The sequence below is a fragment of the Balaenoptera ricei genome, chromosome 20, assembly GCF_028023285.1.
Source record: "Balaenoptera ricei isolate mBalRic1 chromosome 20, mBalRic1.hap2, whole genome shotgun sequence".
NCBI lineage: Eukaryota > Metazoa > Chordata > Mammalia > Artiodactyla > Balaenopteridae > Balaenoptera > Balaenoptera ricei.
In genome coordinates this window covers 54,288,944-54,310,179 of record NC_082658.1, presented here as the reverse complement: position 1 = coordinate 54,310,179, position 21,236 = coordinate 54,288,944, and the positions used below count along the sequence as shown (strand labels likewise).

General features: G+C 49.9%; 2 protein-coding genes across 3 annotated transcripts; one reads left to right on the top strand and one right to left on the bottom strand.

The window, feature by feature from the left end:
• Nucleotides 1-103: 103 nt before the first annotated feature.
• Nucleotides 104-4,046, bottom strand: CXCL16 (C-X-C motif chemokine ligand 16). The gene is made up of 5 exons (XM_059906481.1): nucleotides 3,379-4,046; nucleotides 2,883-3,021; nucleotides 2,494-2,576; nucleotides 862-1,281; nucleotides 104-411 (listed from the first exon to the last, which is right to left on the bottom strand). Exons 1-5 carry the CDS (start codon nucleotides 3,443-3,445, stop codon nucleotides 365-367), a joined length of 756 nt encoding a protein of 251 aa, XP_059762464.1. The 5' UTR covers nucleotides 3,446-4,046; the 3' UTR covers nucleotides 104-364.
• On the top strand, nucleotides 3,659-9,835 carry ZMYND15 (zinc finger MYND-type containing 15). 2 transcript variants are annotated; one of them, XM_059906476.1, is made up of 13 exons: nucleotides 3,659-5,231; nucleotides 5,671-5,905; nucleotides 5,993-6,148; nucleotides 6,414-6,574; nucleotides 7,119-7,271; nucleotides 7,591-7,671; nucleotides 7,818-7,934; nucleotides 8,039-8,127; nucleotides 8,215-8,313; nucleotides 8,476-8,629; nucleotides 8,712-8,770; nucleotides 9,007-9,167; nucleotides 9,539-9,835. In XM_059906476.1, exons 1-13 carry the CDS (start codon nucleotides 4,562-4,564, stop codon nucleotides 9,708-9,710), a joined length of 2,307 nt encoding a protein of 768 aa, XP_059762459.1. In that variant the 5' UTR covers nucleotides 3,659-4,561; the 3' UTR covers nucleotides 9,711-9,835. The 2 variants fall into 2 exon arrangements, with proteins under 2 accessions (XP_059762459.1, XP_059762460.1); XM_059906477.1 differs by lacking the exon at nucleotides 7,818-7,934.
• Nucleotides 9,836-21,236: the final 11,401 nt, after the last annotated feature.

The following is a 21,236-nucleotide window of genomic DNA, read 5'->3' as shown; positions in this document are numbered from 1 at the left end:
GGGGGAAGGTGTCAGGTGGCCATCAGCAGAGAAGCTGAAGCCAGGAATCATGGTAAGTGGGCAAGGGCATGAGACCAATGTCTGCAGAAAGAAGAGTCAATAATTATAAAAATAAGTTTTAGTAGTTAAAAAAATCCACGTATAGAATTTGTACAAGATATCTAGTATAAGAGGTGATTTTACATTACAGCATAGAAAAAAAAAAACGGAGGGAAGGTTTAAGAGAGGGCAGTGGCTGGTTAGTTGTGTATTAAACATTGACAAATATGTAGAGAGTGCCTACCATGTGCCAGGGATTGCTCTAGTATATTAACCGCATTTGATACTGAATAAATCATAATCTGCCCTCACAAGCTTCCATTCTTTAAGCATTGGCGTCTGCTGCCACACGCACATAATGAAGGTGCAAATCTGGAAAAGATAAAGAAATTGAGAGATGAGCTCTGAGATAAAGGGAAGTTGGGTGGGGGAGTGGGGGGCAAGGGGTGATAGCTTGAACTGGGGAATCAGACTCCAAAACATTGACTATAGATCAGGTACATAGTAGGTGCTCAATAAAGATGTGTGAATTGAACGAATAGCTCCTACCTTCCTCCATCGCTTCATGTCCCACTCGTCTGCTCTAGCTGCAGTCTTGATGTTGCTCAAGCACTGCCTGGCTTTGAAGGCCATGCACTGGTCCCTCGGCCTATGGTGGCTTCCCTCCCTCCCCATTCTGTAGTCTGGCTGACTCTTCCCTCATCGCCTGTTGTCCATGGTGCAGGCAGCCTCCACATTTGCCAGCCTGAGAGCTGCTGTGGGCAGGATCCCTGCCAAGGAGGCTCTGGATCCCTGGAGGAGGGGTTCAGAAGCCCAGTTTACCTGGAGGACACTGCAGTGACTGCTCCCTCCTCTTCTTGCACAGCATGTAGAGCAGGGCCCCAGTGAGGAGGAAAACGATGCCCAAGAGGGACAGCACCGGCACCATGGCTGATGTCCCAGCTGCAGGACCCACATTTTCTCCCAGCTGCTTCTGGTTCCCCATGGTCCCAGGCCTTGCCCCCAGACGGTGGCCCGAAGTGTAAGTGGTAGTCTCATTGGGGTGGATGAGGTTTTTGTCCAACGAAGGTGCTCTTTCTGGAGGGGTGGGCTGCTGGGAAGGCTGCAGGGTGGATGGCAGGTACTTCCGTGCAGGGGTGCCCGTGGCTGAACGTGTCTTTTCTGTGGGCTCAGGAACCTGGGTGCTGCGGGGAGGTACATGTCCCTCGCGGGCCACACTCCTGGCGTGAGCACGTCCACATTCTGAAGAAGCAAGAAGTGAGGAATCAGGGCTATGAGGGGATAAGGTGAAGAACTAGATAGAGGGAAGGGTAGTGAGTGGGTCAAGGAGAACATCAAGGGAACAGCTAAATGCCAGGAAAGAAAGGCAGGGGCAGAGGGAAAACATGGGGAGATGGAAGTGAGCAAACCACAACATGGAGCCACTGGGGCGAGCATGCATTCTGAACTGGGAAGTCAGGAGACCTGGGTTGGAACCCGGGCTCTGCTACAAAGTAGCTGTGACCTTGCCCCTTGTCTCTTAACCTCTCTGGGATTCATTTCTTTCAGCTGTAAAGCAGGGATAATTTTAGTACTAAAGGCCAGAGTAGCCAGGAAGAGTAAATGAATAAGGTAGGTCTACGTAGCCAAAGGGCAGTAGGGGTACCACCAATGCTACAGAAGACAACTTTAGCTGGGACCTGGAAGAACACTTTGTGTCTTAATGGTTATGTATTTATTTTAGGAGAAAAATACAACCAGCATATCAAATTTGTGACTTCACAGATGTTCCTGCTTAGGACTAGTTGCCATTAAGTTTTTCAGAAGTGGCTGTGTACACTTAAGATTTATTCGTTTCATTGTTTGTAAATTTTACCTCAAAAGAAAAAAAAAAGGAACAATAAAATATAAAACCCTCCTTAATAATACACATGATGAAATGTCTGGGGATAAAGTATAGTCAACCCTGCAGCTTACTTGGAAGTGCACCAAAAAATATTAGGCAGGTTGATGAGGAATAGAGGGATGGATAGACAGATGGGTGTGCAATAAAGCAAATATAGTTAAAATGCTGTAAACCCGATATTGTAAAATATAAAATATATTTGCTTTATTATGTACACATATAAAAATCAAATATTATAGAATCTAGGTGGTGGGTATATGGATGTTCACTGTACATAAATCTTTCAACTTTTATTTATGTCTTTAAATTTCCATAATAAATTACTGGAAAATAAAAATAGTGCCTTGATTTCAAGGAACACATTAAGTAAATGCACAGGTGATAGGATAAATTGGCAAAAATCCTGGAAGTGATGGTGAGTGATTTCTGGTAAACAGGGACTTAAGTGAAAGTACACAGAATAGGAATGTGAGGTGTCAAAGGGGAAAGGGCTGAGGCAAAGAAAAGTGTAAGGTGGAGGCGGCCGAGCCCTGGAGACAGAGCCTGGGGAGGAGGGAGAAAGCGCTCACCTTCACGATCAAAGCAGCGCATCAGTTCCTGGACCCACCGGTCACTGCTGCCTCCACACACACTAACCAAGGGTAGCTGGAACCTGTAAGGAGGGACGTGGTCTCAGCTGCGTCTCCAATCTCCGCTCCCCTTCCCTCCCCCCCTTTCCCACCTCTTTCCTCGTTCCAAAGAAGTGAGGTCACTGCCAAGATTCAGCAGTTTCTGCTGGGACTGGGAAATTCCAGGCGGGACAGGGAAACTAAGGTGTGGAGAATTAGGGCAAACATAACCTAATGTTATGGGGACTATAGAGGGGACTAGGGGTCCTCCCAGAAGGAGCTCAAGTCTGACCAGAGAGGGTCCTGGAGGCTCCAGGAGGCTCTGCGCTCCCAGGGGTGGGTGAGATTACCTGACGTAGGAAGAGCAACGTTGATAGACTTTCAGGTATTTTCGGAGATGTCCCATGTATTGATCGTTAAGAGGGGAGTGGGAAGAAATTCTTCTATCACAGGGACAACTTCCAGCGATGCTACCTTCATTGCCATCGCCTGAGCAGGACCGAGGTGGTCAGCACAGGTTCCCCGGTTCACGGGCTCACACACCGGTAAACTTAGCCTCCAACCCACAGCCCCCACTGCAGCCTCTCCCCTAGACCCGGGGATCTGAGCCCCTCCCACCCCCCGGGCTCAACTCACACATTACACTCCCCAAACACGTCCATAATCACACCTGGACCCTGGTGTTCCCCGGCCCGTCCCCAACCCCAGGCAGCTGGCCCTCCCCCTGCCCCGGCTGCCGTGGGGACCCTGGCTCCCCACTTATTCAACTCAACCCCGCGGCCCTCGTGTCCCCCACCCCCTTCCCCGGATTCGGGGATCTGGGCACCAGCCGGGCCCCTGACGAACCTGGAGGAGTGTGGCACGCTAGAAATAGTAGGAGCAAGAGGAACCGGAGTTCCCGGCCCAGCATCATCTCGGGCCCGCCTCGCCCTGTCTGACTCCCAGACGTGCTCCGGAGTCTGACGTCCAGCCGGTTTCTCAATGGCTTTCGCTTCCTTCTCCCGCTACGGCCGAGATTGTGCGGGAGACGGCGGCCGTCGGCACCGAGGCGGGGCGCGAGGCGGCGGAGCCTCCCTCTGGGCGCCCTCACCGTCTCGAACTGATAAGTGCGGTCAGTACCGTTTTAACCGCGTGATCGCCGACCTGGGGCGGCGGGGAAACTCCGGGAGGCGGAGCTCCTCCGCCCGCGCCCCCGCACCCAGCCCAGAGCCCCGTCGAGGGGGCAGCCAGGAATGTTTGAAGAAGGCGAAAGAAAGCGGAAGAAAGTCCAGGCTGCAGGGCCAGGCGCGGCGGGCGGGCACTGCCCACTAGGCTGATCCAGTTCGGCCCGGGGATGCCAGCCCCGCCCGCCCGCCCTCCGCAGGTCAGTCGGCTGGACCTCCTCCTTCGAGAGGCTTTCACTTTTCGGGCTCGGGTCCGGCGCACGGGGATCCAGTCACATGGCTGGAGTGACCGCGGCGGATGAGTCCGCGCGCCCAACAGCGCAGACACTGCCCTGAGCGCCTCTGCGCCGCGCAAGACACGGGGGGCGTGGCAACCCGAGGAGCCGGCGCGGGGCTCGGGCAGCCTGACGTCACGCCCCACCCCGAGGTATTTACCTTCGAAAAGTGGTGGCGGCTGCAGGTACCGGAGTAGCGGACCGGACGGGAGGGGCTAGGTGTACCGGGGCTCACCGCCAAACCTATTCAAGCCGAAGAGATGCCCTAGCTCCTGTCCCCCTCCTCCCACACCCCACAGACGGATCCAAAACTTCCCTCCTCACCAAACCCTTGCCCATAGGATTAGCGCTCTCCCACTTCTATCCTCAACTCAGACCCTACCTTTGAGGGTTTGAGCCTCAAATTTTGAGCCCCAAAGACCACCTCCCTCCCGACTACCCATCCTTAACCCTAATCACCCACTTTCAAGTCTGGACCCCATTCTCACCCTGAATTCCCATCCTCAGCCCTGAAAACTCCTTTCTCGCTCCTAACACTCATCCATAGATTCCACCCTAAGTGACCCTCAGACCCACACTCTCCCCCATTTTATGACCCAGCCCCAAACTCTCCCGAGTACCTCTCCCTCACCATATATCCCTCCCTCTGCTCAGTCTGGGCCCAGGCCTTGTGCCCCTGAAGACATGGAGTTTGTGTCTGGATACCGGGATGAGTTCCTGGATTTCGCTGCCCTCCTCTTTGGCTGGTTCCGCAAGTTCGTGGCGGAGCGCGGGGCCGTGGGGACCCGCCTTGAGGGCTGCTGGCGGGAGCTGGAGGCTCAGATCAGGAGGCTGCCCCAGGACCGCGCCCTTTGGGTGCTCCACGTCCTGCCCAACCGTAGCGTGGGCATCAGCCTGGGGCAAGGGGCAGAGCCAGGCCCTGCACCAGGCCTGGGGGCTGCCCGGCTCCTGGGAGACGAGCCCCCACTCCACCTGCGGGACCTAAGCCCCTATGTCAGCTTTGTCAGCCTGGAGGAAGGGGACGAGGAGGAGGAAGAGGAGGAAGGAGAGAATGGAGAGGAGGAGGATGCAGGCCCCGAGAAAGTAGAAACAGAGGAGGATGGGGAGCCAGCCCCTACCAGCAGGGACTCCCCACAGGAAGCAAACCCCCCAGGGGAGGCAGAGGAGACCGAGCAGGAGGCAGGAGGTCGCGAGGTTGGCTGCCAAGAGGACAGGGCGGAGGACGAACCAGGGCCTGAGAGGAGGAAGGGACAGAGAAGTGGTAAGAACCCAGGGCTGGCCCTGCCCTGCCCCCGCCCAGGCATACTCCCCTTCAAAGCCCTCCTCTGCCCCTCAGAATCCAGTTAGGAGTCACAGATGGGTGGCCCTCAGGCCAATCTGGCCTAAAAAGGTGTCTTCACTGATCCACAGTGTTCTTTGTTTTTTAAATTTGAGCCAACATTTAAACATTAAAAGAAAAAAATTCCAGAAGTCTGGAGTTACCCCTTCTCAAGAAAAATGTAAAGTTCCCACAGCAGGCCCACATTTCCACCTGGCAGCAAATGCTGGTTCTGTGTAGCCGCAGTCCCCTTCCGATGAGGCATGCCCTCTCTACCTAGTCCCCTTCGCTCAGTCTCCTAGTCCCCGTGGGCATTTGATTTGGTATCCCTGACCCTGACAGTCTTTGCCCCCCCGCCCCCAACTTTTCCCTTTTTCCCCAGAGGCGGCCCCCCTGCACCTTTCCTGCATCCTACTGGTGACGGATGAACATGGCACCATCTTGGGCATTGACCTGCTGATGGATGGAGGGCAGGGGAGTGCAGGCAGGGGCTCAGGGACACAGAACCTGGCTCCTCGGGCCTATGCTCTCCTCTGCCACAGCATGGCCTGCCCCATGGGCTCTGGAGACCCCCGAAAGCCCCGAAAGCTTACTGTGGGAGACGCCCAGCTGCATCGGTACAGAAACCTGGTAGAGGGTGGGGAAGCCTGGGGCCCTGGGCTCCTGAGCCCCCCAGCCTGATGCGGTCTCCACCCCCCATTCAGGGAGCTGGAGAATCTGGTCCCAAGGCTGAGAGTGAAGCTAGCCAAGACCCCGATGCGGACATGGGGTCCCCGGCCCGGCTTCACCTTTGCCTCCCTTCGGGCTCGAACCTGCCATGTTTGTCACAGGCATAGCTTTGAAGTGAAGCTAACCCCCTGGTGAGCAGCCTGCAGAGATGGAGCGAGCGGAAGGAAGACCCCAACAGTCAGGCAAACAGAGAGGAAGCAGGCTGGTGGGGGGCCCTGCAGACAGACAGAGTGAGGGACAGGGAAACAAGAAGATGACACACACAAAAAAGCTGTTATAGGCAGAGAGAGTACAAACAGAGTGCGTATGGGCAGCCGCAGGACAGATGGACAGCAGACAGGGGACCTACATACACTAACACTGAGTGCCCACCCCCCCCACCCCCTGTGACCCCAGCCCCCAGTGTGGCGCTGTCTTGTACTGCGGAGAGGCTTGTCTCCGGGCTGATTGGAAGCGATGCCCAGATGATGTGAGCCACCGATTTTGGTGCCCAAGGCTTGCAGCCTTCATGGAGCGGGCCGGAGAACTGGCAACTCTGCCTTTTACCTACACCGCAGGTACCCTAAGGAGGTCAGGATGGGTGGGGGAAAGTGGGACCCGGTCTTTGGAACTGGGGCCCCAGGTGCCTGGGAACAGGGTCCTGGGCTTGAAGGCTAAGTGCCTGGGGCTGGAATCTAGATCCCTGGAATAACAGCTGGGTGCTGGGTATTTGGGGCTGGGGGCTAGACCCTTGGGGCTGGACACAGCATCTCTGGAGCTGAGGACTGAGTGCCCTGGTCCCTGAGAGAACTTACGGGATTCGGGAGTAGGGATTCAAATACTTGCTTCTCAGCTTCACCACTAACTGGTGACCTGAAATAAATCGCTTTACTTCTTAGAGCTATTTCCTCACCTGTGAAGTGGGCAGACTAACAAATGTTAAAACCCATGAAATTGTTATATGGGTTCTGTGGGCTACGCTGTAGACACTCAGAAATGTTAATAGTTCTCTGTCTGACTAGAACCAGACTCAGACTCAGGGTCCTGGGGAGAGACTGAGGAGAGCCAAAGTCTGGAATCCTGGCCACCAGGCCCTCAACCCCTCCCCTCATCCTTCTCCAGAGGTGACCAGTGAAACCTTTAACAAGGAGGCCTTCCTGGCCTCACGAGGCCTCACTCGTGGCTACTGGACCCAGCTCAGCATGCTGATTCCAGGCTCTGGCACCCCCGGGCACCCAAGGGGCAGCACGCCATCCCTCAGTGTTCTTCTCAATGGTGCGTGGGGCCTCTCTCCAGGCATAAGTCCCTCAGACTAGAGGGAAGGACGGGAGAGCAAAGAGTTGTCCAGATCCTAGATAACCCCTCCACATACACACCAAACCTCACCACCACCACCAGGGCATTTCATGCCCTCCCCAACCCTCAGAAAAGTCACCCCTGCCCAGCCCATCCAGAAGCCCCATCCCTAGGCAGCTCCCCATTCCTCCTGCTGCAGCTCCAGGCCCTCTCTCAGGGAACACAGCTCCTTTGGAAGAAGGAAGAGGCCAGGTGGGGACCTCCCTGACACCAGGCTCCTCTTCTTTCATCCTCTCAGGAGATCCCTACCAGCTTCTTCAGGGGCATGGGCCTGCTCTGATGCCTCCTGTGCCCCCAGATCCACCCAGGGGCCTCTTTGGTGAGCTGGAGGAGCCCTGAGGGAGCTAGGGGTAGGGACGGGGCCTGGAGGGCCAGCAGTCTCGGTGGCTGAGAAAAGGGGCTATTAGACAGGAGAGGTGGGGGTCCAGGCCTGGGGCAAGGTCCCCGGTAACCCACTCTCCCCAGGCTCGTGGCAGGATTACTACACATGGCGGGGCCTCAGCTTGGACTCCCCCATGGCTGTGCTTCTCACCTACCCGCTGACTGTGTACTACGTCATCACCCATCTGGTGCCCCAGTCCTGTAAGGAGGGCGGAGGCGGGGGGAGGAGTGCGTGGAGCAGGGGGGCCAGGGGGGTGGGAGGGGAGGAGGAGACCGTATTCTTAAATGGCTAGCTTATCACCCAGTCCCTGAGCTCAACATCCAGAACAAACAGTCACTGAAAATCCATGTGGTGGAGGCTGGGAAGGAGTTCGACCTCATCATGGTGTTTTGGGTAAGTCCCTCCAGGCCTGAGGGCTGGGCATTTGGGTGTGGAGGTGGACACAGGGTGGGACCCAGATCTGTCCTCTTTGCCCTTCAGGAGCTCTTGGTCTTGCTCCCCCGCGTGGCCCTGGAGCTGCAGTTTGTGGGTGACAGCCTGCCCCCTGAGAGTGACCAGCAGCATTTTACCCTGCAGAGGGTGAGGGCTGAGGGGGGCCCTGCTCTTTAGCCCTAACCCTCCTGCTGTCCTCCTGGCTGGGCTCTGCCTTTCCATCCCTGCCTCCTCCCCCCTGTCTTACCTGATGCATCTTCCAGTACCGTAACTTCCACCGGCTTCTCCACCCCACTCCAAACTCCCCAGGATGACCTCGAAGTGTCTGTCCGTCCTGGTTCCGGGGTATCAGCACGGCTCAGCTCTGGGACTAAGGAGAAGGGGGGCCGCAGGGGCCTGCAGATCAAGGTGTCTGCACGGCCCTACCACCTGCTCCAGGGGCCCAAGCCTGACTTGGTTATCGGTAAGCGCCTGGGGTAGGAGCATGGGGGAGGTGGGAGGAGGCCATGGGAGCCAGCTTCTCCCTGCTCTCCTTCCCTCCGCAGGATTTAACTCGGGCTTTGGTCTAAAGGACACTTGGCTGAGCTCGCTGCCCCGGTTACAGGTGGGGGATGGGACAAAAGGGACCTTCTCTCACCTCCTGCCCGGTCCCTCCTCCTTTTCTGAAAGTCTCTTCTTCCCCATCATCTGCTCTACAGACCTGGGGTGCGCCAGCGGGTCCTCCTACCCCCCTCTGTGCCTGCCTCGTGCCTCTCCCCATCCCGGTCCGTCTGGGTCCTCGGGAGGTACGTGGGGTTGGAAGCCTTTCTGAGAGTGTCTGAGGCCCCGCCCCCACCCCAGTCCCTCCGAGTGCCGGCCTTCTTCACCGAGAGCAGCGAGTACGGCTGTGTGATGGACGACCAGACCATGGCGGTGGCCACGGGAGGGGGCACCAGCCCTCCACAGCCCAACCCTTTCCGCTCCCCCTTTCGCCTCAGAGCGGCGGACAACTGTATGCCCTGGTAAGGCCTTCTTACTCTCTGGCCGCGCATCCTGAAAGGCCCACCTCTACCCTCGTCTCTGCGGTCCTGGGACCCTCCTGGCCCAGCCCTACACCCTGCTTTCGCCGCCCGCACTCCCACCACTCCCACTGGAGGGTCTCGACAACGCCCACACACCCCTCTTTAGATGCAGCTCACAAAAATCTCTCCAACTCCTCGTTTCCCAGCCTCCCCCCACCCAACCCCTCTGCAAAAAAAAACCAGGTTACGCTCGGGCTGGCAGAGCCCTAAGTTTAGCCCCACCCCCTGAAACTCGGAGCCCACAAACTCCGCCCCTTGGGAAAATCCCGGCCTCTTGGCCCCGCCCCTGACGGCGCCACGCCCCCCCTCAGGTACTGCAATGCCTTCATCTTCCACCTGATCTACAAGCCTCCGCAAGGGAGCTGGGCGCGCCCCGCGCCAGGGCCCGCGCCCCCCGCCCCAACTCCTACGGCTCCTCCCGCCCCCGCCCGTAGGCGCCGAGGAGAAAAGAAACCTGGGCGGGGGGCCCGCCGGCGGAGGTGAGGGCGGGGAGGTAGCAGTCCACCCCCTCCCCTAACACGCCTCAGAAAGGAACACGAAACAGGCGAGGCCGAGGGGGAGGCCGGTTGGCGGAACACGAAAAGGTAAATAAAGTTACTTGTTTGAAACCACTGAGTCAAACGCTCATAACTGGGTCCTTAAATGGAAAGAGGATTAAAGGATTTACGGATGACATTTTCTTCCATCTTTCTTCAGTTCCTCCACAGCTGTCCCCTCTCTTACTTGGGATTCTGACCCTCCTGGGTAATCCCAAACTTCTTCTAATGTGTGTGTTGATAAGGCATTTTCCGGCCCCAGTAACAGGGAGGGACCGGATCCGAGTCAAGCAAGACCAAGAAACAGAAAGTAGCTTCTCTCTGGGGGGGAGAGGGGGCGGGGGCAGGGGAGGCATGCAACCTCCTAGGGGCACTCACAACCTTGGTTTAGAGTCAGTGAAAGACCCCAGCCACCCAACTGTCCAAGTTAGAAACTTCATGGCCATCCTTGACTCCACCTTCTCTCATCCTTCACGTCCCATAAAGAACCAGCTCCAGCTGAGTCAGGCTGCTGGTCACTCAACATCCAGCAGTTTATGTCCAGTCCCACTGCAAATGCCACCATATCTCGTGTTCCTTCCAAAACAGACATTCGAAACATTACTCTCTGCTTAAATCCCTTCAATGACTTTCCTCTACTTTTAAAGTCCCCGTGAGTGTGGGCCAGGCTTAATGACTCTTATCACAAAGTATAGAAAGGGAAAAATAGTGGAGAAACCTGGCAGACACCACCTGCACCAAGTGACTAGGTTTACAAGAAATAAGAAGTCATGTTGACGTTATGCTCCCTGACATGATGCAATAAGGCCACATCCCCTCTGTAGTATTCTTCCCCAAAATCCATAACTTTAGACTAATCATGAGAACACACCAGACAAAACCAAACTATGGGACAGTCTACAAAACCCCTGACTGCTATTCTTCAAAAGTATCAAAGTCACGAAAAGCAAAGAAAGACCAAGAAACAGTGACAGATTGGAAGAGACTAAGGAGACATGACAACTAAATACGATGCAGTATCCTGGTAAAAAAAATTAATGGAAAAACTGGAGAAATTCAAATAAAGTTTTCAGTTTAGCTAATGGTATTGTATCAATGCTAATTTCTTAGTTTTGATAAACACGCTGTGGTTATAGAAGAAGTAATAAGGAAGATGTGTGAGGAGTATTTGGGAACACTCTACTGTCTTTGCACCCCACCTATAAATCTAAAAGTTTTTAGATTTTTTCAAAAAAAATCTTTTTCAAAAAAGAAACTTATTCAAAAAAAAAGTTTAAAATTTCAGACTCTTTAGTATGGCTTGTAAGGTGCTTCTCTTTCTGTCATCCTCTTTTATTATAACTATCTTATTATCAAAGTTTCCAAATATACACAAAAGCCCAGAAGACTCAGCATAATGAATCTCTATGTGCCCATCACCCAGCTTCAACAATTATCAACATTTTTCAAATTTTATTATTACTCCCTGTGATAATGTGATAATATAAGAAATATATATTTGGTCTGCGTGCCCCATTTCTGGCACAAGAGCTTCTATAACCTGAGTGACAGAGGTGAGAGGAGCATCTTTTGTTATTCGTAATAAGCCCCTTTCAACCATACCTGAGTTTAATAAGGTAACTCTAGGTGGGCCCTTATTTAACTTCAGGATGGAAGTTAGATACTAGAGGAACCAACCATACGATTAGAGGGCTGAAACGTTCAGCCCCACCCCTTGCTCTCCAAGGGAGAGGAGCGGGGCTGGAGATTAAGTTAATCACCAAGCAACGTGCATAAAAATCCCTAAACGATGGGGTTCAGAGAGCTTCTGGGTTAATGAACACACTGAGGTACTGAGGCTGGCACACCTGGAGAGAACATGGAAGCTCCAGGCTACCCGCTCTTCCCTCACCACACCTTGCCCTATACCTCTTTTCCATTTTGCAGTTCCTTTATAACAAACCAGTAATAATTAGTAAACTGTTTTCCCGAGTTCTGTGAGCCATTTTAGCTATTATTGAACCTGAGAAGGAGATCACAGGAAGCCTCAGTTTATAGTCAGTTGGTCAGAGGGCCCAGGGCTTGCAATTAGCATCTGAAGTGGGGGCAGTCTTTTAGGACTGAGCCCTTAACCTGTGGCAGTCTGTGCTCACTCTGGGTATTTCGTGTCAGAAGTGATTGAATTGGGACTTCCCTGGTGGCGCAGTGGTAAAGAATCTGCCTGCCAACACAGGGGACACAGGTTCAATCCCTGGTCTGGGAAGATCCCACGTGCCGTGGAGCAACTAAGCCTGTGCGCCACAACTACTGAGCCCGTGCTCTAGAGCCCACATGCTGAAACAACGGAGCCCGTGTGCTGCAACTGTTGAAGCCCACGTGCCTAAAGCCCGTGGTACGCAACAAGAGAAGCCACTGCAATGAGAAGCCCACGCACTGCAAAGAAGAGTAGCCCCTGCTCGCCACAACTAGAGAAAGCCTGTATGCAGCAATGAAGACCCAACGCAGCCAAAATAAATAAATACATACATACATACCCTGTTTAAAAAAAAAAAAAAAGAATTGATTGAACTGTAGGACACCCAGTTGGTGTCAGGGTAGTTGGAGAATTGGTTGGTGTGAGAGAACAAACAAAAACAAAAGAAACACCTATTTGGTGTCAAAAGTGCTATTAGTAAAAACAGCTAATAGTTGGTGTCAGAAGTGAGATTTGCTAGATAGGCCCTAGCTCACAGAAATATGTGGTTTGAGAGGAGAAAGGATACAAAGATGGGAGATGCAGAACCTTTGACTCCTGGGTGGCCATGTGGTCACCCCTGGCATGCAGCAGCAGCTGTGCTGCACTCAGTTACTAAAGGTAAAAGTGACCAGTGGAATTTAAAGTTGGATTCAACTCCCAGGAAGTTGTTTCACTAGATGCATAAGGAAATGCAAACCAAAAAGAAAAAAAGTGAAATATACAATCCCTTGGTGATTATTTGTAATAGCTAAAATGAAATTTTTTTTTTTTTTTGCATTTTTTTTTTTAATTTATTTATTTATGGCTGTGTTGGGTCTTCGTTTCTGTGCGAGGGCTTTCTCTAGTTGCGGCAAGTGGGGGCCACTCTTCATCGCGGTGCGCGGGCCTCTCACTATCGCGGCCTCTCTTGTTGCGGAGCACAAGCTCCAGACGCACAGACTCAGTAGTTGTGGCTCACGGGCTTAGTTGCTCCGCGGCATGTGGGATCTTCCCAGACCAGGGCTCGAACCCGTGTCCCCTGCATTGGCAGGCAGATTCTCAACCACTGCGCCACCAGGGAAGCCCCCGCTAAAATGAAATTTAAAAAGAGTTCTGGTTTGGACTTTGGTGCTAGACTAAGCTCGGGTTTGAGTCAGTCTGAGTTTTGGCCACTAGCCTCAAAGCTATCCAGTAAATAATTAGCCTGGGACAACAGAAAGTACCTCGAAGGCCTCTGCTCACCAAGAAGGTAGTCAGCATGGGGGGAAGGCAAAAACCAAGGATCTACTGAAACCAGGAATATAGTTGTGAAGGAGTTGCTTCATTTTGTAGATTGGTATCATCAGCTTCCTGAAGGACCTTTACTAAAATGGATTGTGAGAGTGACTAATTTAGGGGCAGTATCTTTGTTTATAAGTGCTGCAGGATAGAACAGCATGTTTGGGTTGATACAGGACCCACAGTTCACTATTAAACAATCATAGATGGCTGTACGCCAACCAGACACACAGGAGGTTATTCCTGAGGAATAATCCTAAAGCTATCCAGGACCCACCAAAAGTCACCTCATTAGCATAAACTCAGGTATAGTCAAAGGGGCCTGTTATGTATAACAAAAGACACTCCTCTCACCTCTTATCACTCAGGAAATTCCAAGGGTTTTACACGCTTCTGAGCCAAGAACCTGGGATGAAGACCAAAATATGTATTTCTTACATCACAATATCACACACCCCCAGCTGTTTCCCAGAGTGTTTTAAAGCACACCCCAGACATCAGTTATCTCCCTTATATGCACCTATAACTAACTAATAAAGGCTTTTAAAAAATGTAACCACCATGCCATTATCATACCCAATAAACTTAACAATTATTCTTTAATATCATAATACCCAGTTCATATTCAAATTTCTTGAATTATCTCAGAAATGGCTTTTACAGTTGGTTTGTTACAATCAAGAAATGAATAAGATCTACACATTGCTTTTGGTTGTTATCGCTCTTAAGTTTTTTTGTTTTTTTCTATAACAGAACTCCTTCCCTTTTTTATTTTCAGTCCACTGATTCAATGAGAAACTAAATCACTTGTCCTGTAGAATGTTCCTCATTCTGGATCTGGCTGATTATTTCCTCTGGGTGTTTTTTTAATCTGTTCATCTATATTCTTTAGTTCTATAATCTGGCAGTTAGATCTAGATGACAAGGCCCTTTTAATGTGGCCGCTGCCAACCTCCACAGGCTGATCTCATCCTGCTTCCTGCCCCCTCTCTACCCTCGAGCCAGGGGCTCTAAATGAAGACACGACACTCTTTCAGTGTGGAACTTCCCTGTTTTCTTGCACAATTAGTTCCTTCTCAGCCTAAAGCTCACTTCCTTAGGAAGGGAGGCTTTCCTTGACCCCAGATGAGGGTAGACACCCCCTGATAATACCTTGTAAATCCCCTACAGCCATAAAAGGGCAGCCTAGGTCCCTGGTGGATTGAGGGGAAAGAGAACTTTTCCCCACTCCCTTGGCCAGAAAAATAACCTCTCCCTAAGTTCCTGCCATCTCCTACATGAAAGCATATTGTTATCTCCGAGCAGCGGGGTTACTAAGGATTTGTTTATTCATTTTGTTTTGCTGTCCTGCTCATTTTTCTTCCGTGAACACACAGTACTTTTGTAATAAAGACGTTTAATTTACAAATTTGCCCACCTTAATAATTCACTTACTAAATACTGATTGATGCACACACGGCTTTGTGTTAGAGATGCAGTGGGGGAAAAAAAACAAGAGAATGGTCCCTGCTTCCATGAAATTTACAAGGATCCCTTACCCCCATCACTCTCTATCACATTACTCTTTTATTTTCTTTGAGCATGTATCACAGTTATTTTGTTATGTCATTCAGTTATTTATATTTATTACCCCTCCTCCTCCAATACACACTAAAAAGTGAATTTCATGAAAGGGGAGACCTTGTCTGTCTGATTATAACTATGCTCCAGCACAGTGCCTGGGACGTAATAGCAACTCGGCATTTACTAAAGGAATTTTTTTTTTTTTCTCGCTGCGCAGCTTGAGGGATCTTAGCTCCCTGACCAGAGATTGAACTCCGGCCCACGGCAATGAAAGCACCAAGTCCTAACCGCTGGACAGCCAGGGAATTCCCTAAAGGACTTTTAGAAACCTATTCCTGCTATACTGGAGGGAAAATAGACTATGAGAGGGTAAGACTTGAGACAGATCAGCTAGGAGTTTTTGGTAGCAATACAGGCAAGAGCTGATGGTGCCTTGATGCTGGAGAGAAACAGGTTAAATCCTAGGGCTAATGAGGAGGTAGAAATAACAGGTGGTGAGCAATCATATTGGAACAAGGGGAGGGCAGAGAAGGAGCTGAACGTTCCCAGCCAGGACAACCAGATCGAAGAAGGAAGTGCCGTGTGCTCAGCGGGGACACAGGAAGAGGAGGGATGGAGTTAGAGCGGTTGGAAGGGGTGGGAGAGAAAGGTAATGAATTCAGGGTGGGACTCGTTAAGTTTGAAATGCTCATGGGACCTCGCGGTGGAGATTCTGGTAGGCAATTGACATGTGAGATGGAACTCACACAACTAGGAGAGTGGATGAGGACCCTAGAAAGAAGAAGGGGCCTTCAAAACAGAATCCTGGTGGAGGTAAGGATGATCAGAGGAAGAGGAGCCAACTAGGAGAGGGAGAAGTGCTGAGAGCAGTGGAAAACCAGGAGGGTTCAGAAACAAAGAAAGGGTGGTCAGCTGTGCCAGACGCTGCTTAGGCCAGGTCAGATCAAGGTGAAGAAATGTCCCCTGTACTTCACAACAAAGACAAGAGAGTATTCAACAGAGTGGTGGTGGCAGCCTTGAGAGGGTGGATAGTGAGAGGGAGGCGAATTGGAGGCAACAATTGGGCAACTTAGAGAATACAGAAGGCCCTAAAAGGAAAATTCAAAATCCCAACACCCAGAGATAACCACCGTCGCCATTTTGTTGTGTTTACAGTCTCTTTTATCAAAATGTACATATTTTTACAAAATTTAATCATATTGTACATCATGCTAACTAGCTTGCTCTTTTAATAAAACAATACGTTATGAACAGCTTTTGGGGACTTCCCTGGTGGCACAGTGGTTAAGAAGCCGCCTGCCAATGCAGGGGGCACGGGTTCGAGCCCTGGTCCGGGAAGATCCCACATGCCGCGGAGCAACTAAGCCCGTGCGCCACAACTACTGAGCCTGCACTCTAGAACCCACGAGCCACAACTACTGAAGCCCGTGTGCCTAGAGCCCATGCTCTGCAACAAGAGTAGCCACCACAATGAGAAGCCTGCGCACCGCAACAAAGAGTAGCCCCCGCTCGCCGCAACTAGAGAAAGCACGCACGCAGCAACGAAGATCCAACGCAACCAAAAATAAAAAGTAAATAAATAAATAAATGTATAATATGTTATGAACAGCTTTTTATGTCATTAGACAGTCTCTTTGTCTCATCTGTCTATACAGATGGCTGTATATTAGTTTACTTTATGAATGTGACATGGCCTAGTGGGACATTTAGGCAGTTCCTAATTTTTCTCTATTATAAAGGAAGGAGGAAGTAGAAAGTGTCCCAGCTGGGAACGAAAGCGGGACCCAAGACTGTCTGGGCCTCTGTGGTGGGCGTGGAGTTGATATGCCTGAGACACTTCGCATGGAGTTTCCGGCCAAGGAAGGAGGAAGGCAGTTTGCAGGGTCCAAGGTAGAAGCGTAGGATGAGGAAGACAACATGGGCCTGTGTGGGGTGCTAGTCCCAACCCAGCCTCGTGGACACAGATCTGAGGCCTAGAAGACAGGAACCACAGACAGAAGCCAAAGAGCTGCTGTAAAGCCGAGGGGCATGAAGAGCACAGCACAGCACCTAGAGCCCAGGAAGCAAAGTCATACGCTTCCACTGTCAACACACCAGAAGTCCACACTTGCCAACATACCCGTTGTCACCGTGACTTATCCCCACATGACTCTGTTCATCCCCTCTTGGGTTCAATCTCCTACCTCCTCCCTTTCCTGCCCCAGATCCTCTCATTGGACCCTCTGGGATTTAAGATCAACAAGATCCCCCAAATCATACACCTCTTCTCTTTGTTTTCCCTTTGCCTTCTTGCTCTCAGAAACTTGGTGCTCCTCCAAAGCCACTACCCCCTTGCAACCCTTTGAAGAAATATTTTTTCTCCCACATTCCACAAATTCTGAGATGAGGCAGTTGTCTTTCTTACCGTATGTTTTTGCTTCCAGAAAATTTCTCCTCCCTCCAAAACCCCAGCCTCTTTGAAGCACATGCCAGGAGACTAGACCAGCCATTACCCTTCCTGTGGCAATCATCTTGTAACATCTACCAGCTTCATCAAGGGCTTAAGCATTTGGCTTATGTTTACTTCTCCATCATTAATCATGTCTTCATTTGTGTAACTAAGACATCCATTGAGATAATCCATCCAACAGCCCAACCTCTCAGCTCCCTGTCCTCTTCTCTTCCCCCCCTCCTCAGCCACACGCTCCAATAGCCAAACCCTAGAGCCCTGTCATTACCAGTAACGGCACCTCTTTCAACCTTCTGATTCCCAGCGCCCCACTACTATCCATCCTTCTAGTCCCCTCTCTGATATCCTCAGTTCAACAATCCTTCAACCTTTCAGGTTCTTTAGTCCACATTTTCACTGTCCATCACCCTCTTCACATCTTCACATCCCACCTCACCCAGTTTAGGTCCGATTGTCCATGACTATAATGATTCCTTTGCACACACTCTTAATGCTCTTGTCCCACCATTTTCCTTGCAAAACTGCAAGAAGGATCACACCAAACTCCACCAACAATGAGACTTTCCCTGAGCAACTGAGCACGGCTGGGGATAAACAAGTGTGCTGACAAATCTCACTTTGAATGTGTAACAACAAATCACAAGTGGGCTCGTAGCACACCCAACCATCTTATGATTTCTCTGCTCAATACTCTCTTCTGCCCTCTGAAATTCCCCTTCTTGCCTCGGATGGCAACACTGCACGCCCCCATCCTCAGAACTTCCTCATCTTTCCACCAGCGCTTCTTATGATATCTATTCCCCGCAATTTCCGTTTTTCTGTTTGTTTTTTGGTCATTCATGTTAAATGCATTCCTCGAATGTCTGGTCATCCTTTCTTCTCCATTCACATCCCAACCACTCTGATGAAGAGTACCCTTGTTGAGATAATGCCAAGCCCAATGGTCAGTATTCACTCTCTTAGCAGAATTTAACAGAGTTGTTAAATGCACTCGCTCTTTGAAGCACTGTGTTGGCCTCTGGGACAGCACATTCCCCTGGTTTTCCTCCCCCTTTGCTAGGGTATCCTTTTGCTGTCTCCTCCTCCTCTTGCCTCTCTGTCTATCCTCTACTCTCCTTTCTCCCTTGCCCTCCACACCTGTCTTCCCCGTGCTTCCTCGTGTTTATTTTGTTTCTAATATTTATTTATTTATTTAGCTGCGCCCGATCTTAGTTGCGGCATGTGGTATCTTTAGTTGCGGCATACAAACTCTTAGTTGCAGCATGTGGGATCTAGTTCCCTGACCAGGGATTGAACCTGGGCCCCCTGCATTGGGAACGTGGAGTCTTAGCCACTGGACGGCCAGGGAAGTCCCTTTTTTTTTTTTTAAGTATTTATTTTTGGCCATGCCGTGCAGCACGCGGGATTTTAGTTCCCTGACCAGGGATCGAACCCATGCCCCCTGCAGTGGAAGTGCAGAGTCTTAAACACTGGACTGCCAGGGAAGTGCCTGCTGTGCCCATTCTTTGCAGGCCAAGCCCGTTTCCCCAGGGCCTTTGCACTTACTGTTGCCTTCGCTGGAACACTCTTCCTCCCAAATCCCACTCCCTTCCTGAAGGTCACTGCCTCAGAGAGACCTTCCCTGACCTCACTAACTAAAATAGCCTGTCAGTCTACCTCCTTGTTTCCTTTTTCTTCACAACACGTATTTCTCCCTAAAGTTGTATATGTATTGTTGACTTGTTTATTGTCTGCCTCTCCCCAACTGAATCCCCAGCATATTGAACAATATCTGGTACACAGTAAGTACTCAATAAACCTTTGTCATATGAAAGAAAGAAAAGGAGAGGGAAGAAAGAGAGAAAGAACAGGTAAGCAAAAAGCCTGAGAAAACAGGTTTCAGTTAAAGCCAGCTTAAATCACCAGCTCCTTCCCTCTGCATATTCCATCAATCATGTTGATGGTAGCACAGCAATTACAAGCACAAGAGTCTGCCAGGCATGAGTACAAGTCCCAGTTTGACTGATGTCAGCTGTGTGGTTTTAAGCAAGTTACTTAATCTCTCTGAGCCACATACCCCCCTTCGGCAAATTTTTATGAGTGCCTATTTACAACAGAGGCATTACGCCATATCTGTTGTGAGGATTATATAAGATAATTTATGAAATGTCTCTGATACCAATCATAAGTGCTAATCATAAGTACTCAGTAATCTGGTGTCATTTATGACCATTCTTCAAGTTTTGCCATGATACATTTTCATCTGTTTATAATCATCTGTGTTTGCAATTCAGATTTTCTCAGTGATCAAAGAATTATTTAGGACTTTTGGTGGGTTTTGTTTTGTTTTTTTTGTTTTTGGCCATGCCACACAGCATGCCGGATCTTAGTTCCCTGACCAAGGATTGAACCCGTGCCCCCTGCAGTGGAAGCGTGAGCGTGGAGTCTTTTTTTTTTTTTTTTTGGCTGCGTTGGGTCTTCGTTGCTACGTGGGGGCTTCCTCTTCGTTGCTGCGTTCGGGCTTCTCATTGCGGTGGCTTCTCTTGCTGCGGACCACGGGCTATAGGCCCGCAGGCTTCAGTAGCTGCTGCATGCAGGCTCAGTAGTTGTCGCTCACGGGCTCTAGAGCGCAGGCTCAGTAGTTGGGGCGCATGGGCTTAGTTGTTCCGAGGCATGTGGAATCTTCCCAGACCAGGGATTGAACCCGTGTTCCCTGCATTGGCAGGTGGATTCTTAACCACTGCGCCATCAGGGAAGCCCGGAAGCGTGGAGTCAACCACTGGACCACCAGGGAAGTCCCAGGACTGTTTGGGGGTTTTTTAACGGTTGGATTTTTTTACTTAAACATTTGTAAATTTCTAGTTTATTGCATTGTGGTTGGAGAAGGTGGCCAGTACAATTTCAAGTTTGGGGTTATCTGGTATTTCCTTCAGAACTTCATATTTTATCAATATTTATAAATGTTTCATTGACATTGAAAAATGTGTGTTCTCCATTTATGAGATACAAAGTTCAAGAAATATCATTTGAAGGCAAGCTCCAGGATGGAGACTTTATCTATTGCTGTATTCCTGGTATCCAGCAAAGGTCATGGTGCACATCAGACACATTCAGTAAATATTTGCTGAATGAGTGGCTAATTAATCAATCACCTTATTATCATTTAGATTCTCAATACCTTTGTACCTTTGTGTATTTTTTCTTACTTCATCGGCCAAAGACTGCTGAGTTATGTCACAGTTTCTCACCACTATTATATTTTCTAGTCTATATAGCTATATAGATATATATATAGTTTCCCAGGGTATTTCTAAGTATTTGGACTTTATATATTTCAATACAGTATGATTTCGTGCCTAAAGGTTTATGGCTGTTATATAATCATTGTAAATATACTCTACATCAATATAAAATGAACACTTAACAAAACATTATCTATGGGACTTCCCTGGTGGTCCAGCGGGTAAGACTCTGCGCTCCCAATGCGGGGGGCCTGGGTTCGATCCCTGGTCTGGGAACTAGATCCCACATGCATGCCGCAACTAAGACCTGTTGCAGCCTAAATAAATAAATATAAAAAAAAAAAACATTATCTATACCATATGGTTTAATTTTATTATGCATTTATTATTTGGAATAAGCAAAACATAATAATAAAATTCAAAATGTGCAATAGTACCTTTTCATAAAAGTGAAAAGTAATTTCCCTTTCCCTCTGGTCTCCCATTGCCCTGTTTCCCTCCCCTGAGGCAACTACTGTTAACAGAATTTTGCTGATTAGCCTAATTTGGAAACATTTATTTTTTTCATAGAGTTTAAAATAGTTACATAAATTGTTTTGATCCATATATTTGGTATAATTAGTGATCTTATTTTATGTTTTCTCTTTCTTATGCCTCCTTGATGCTTTATATTCTGCTATATGGATTACATTTTCTTTGCTTTTATCTTCTCTGGAGGTTTGCAAGGCATATATCTCATTTTTTATTTCTCTAATGTTTTCCTTTAAC

What these genes read in the sequence shown, in the direction of transcription:
- CXCL16 (XM_059906481.1), bottom strand. Translation starts at nt 3,445, where the DNA reads ATGATGCTGGGCCGGGAACTCCGGTTCCTCTTGCTCCTACTATTTCTA. An exon ending in CGTTGCTCTTCCTACGTCAG is followed by an intron (nt 2,577 to 2,882) that starts GTAATCTCACCC and finishes CCCTCCTTACAG; the next exon opens with GTTCCAGCTACCCTTGGTTA. An exon ending in GCGCTGCTTTGATCGTGAAG is followed by an intron (nt 1,282 to 2,493) that starts GTGAGCGCTTTC and finishes TTGCTTCTTCAG; the next exon opens with AATGTGGACGTGCTCACGCC.
- ZMYND15 (XM_059906476.1), top strand. Translation starts at nt 4,562, where the DNA reads ATGACCCAGCCCCAAACTCTCCCGAGTACCTCTCCCTCACCATATATC. An exon ending in GAAGTGAAGCTAACCCCCTG is followed by an intron (nt 6,149 to 6,413) that starts GTGAGCAGCCTG and finishes CTGTGACCCCAG; the next exon opens with CCCCCAGTGTGGCGCTGTCT. An exon ending in GCGGACAACTGTATGCCCTG is followed by an intron (nt 9,168 to 9,538) that starts GTAAGGCCTTCT and finishes GCCCCCCCTCAG; the next exon opens with GTACTGCAATGCCTTCATCT.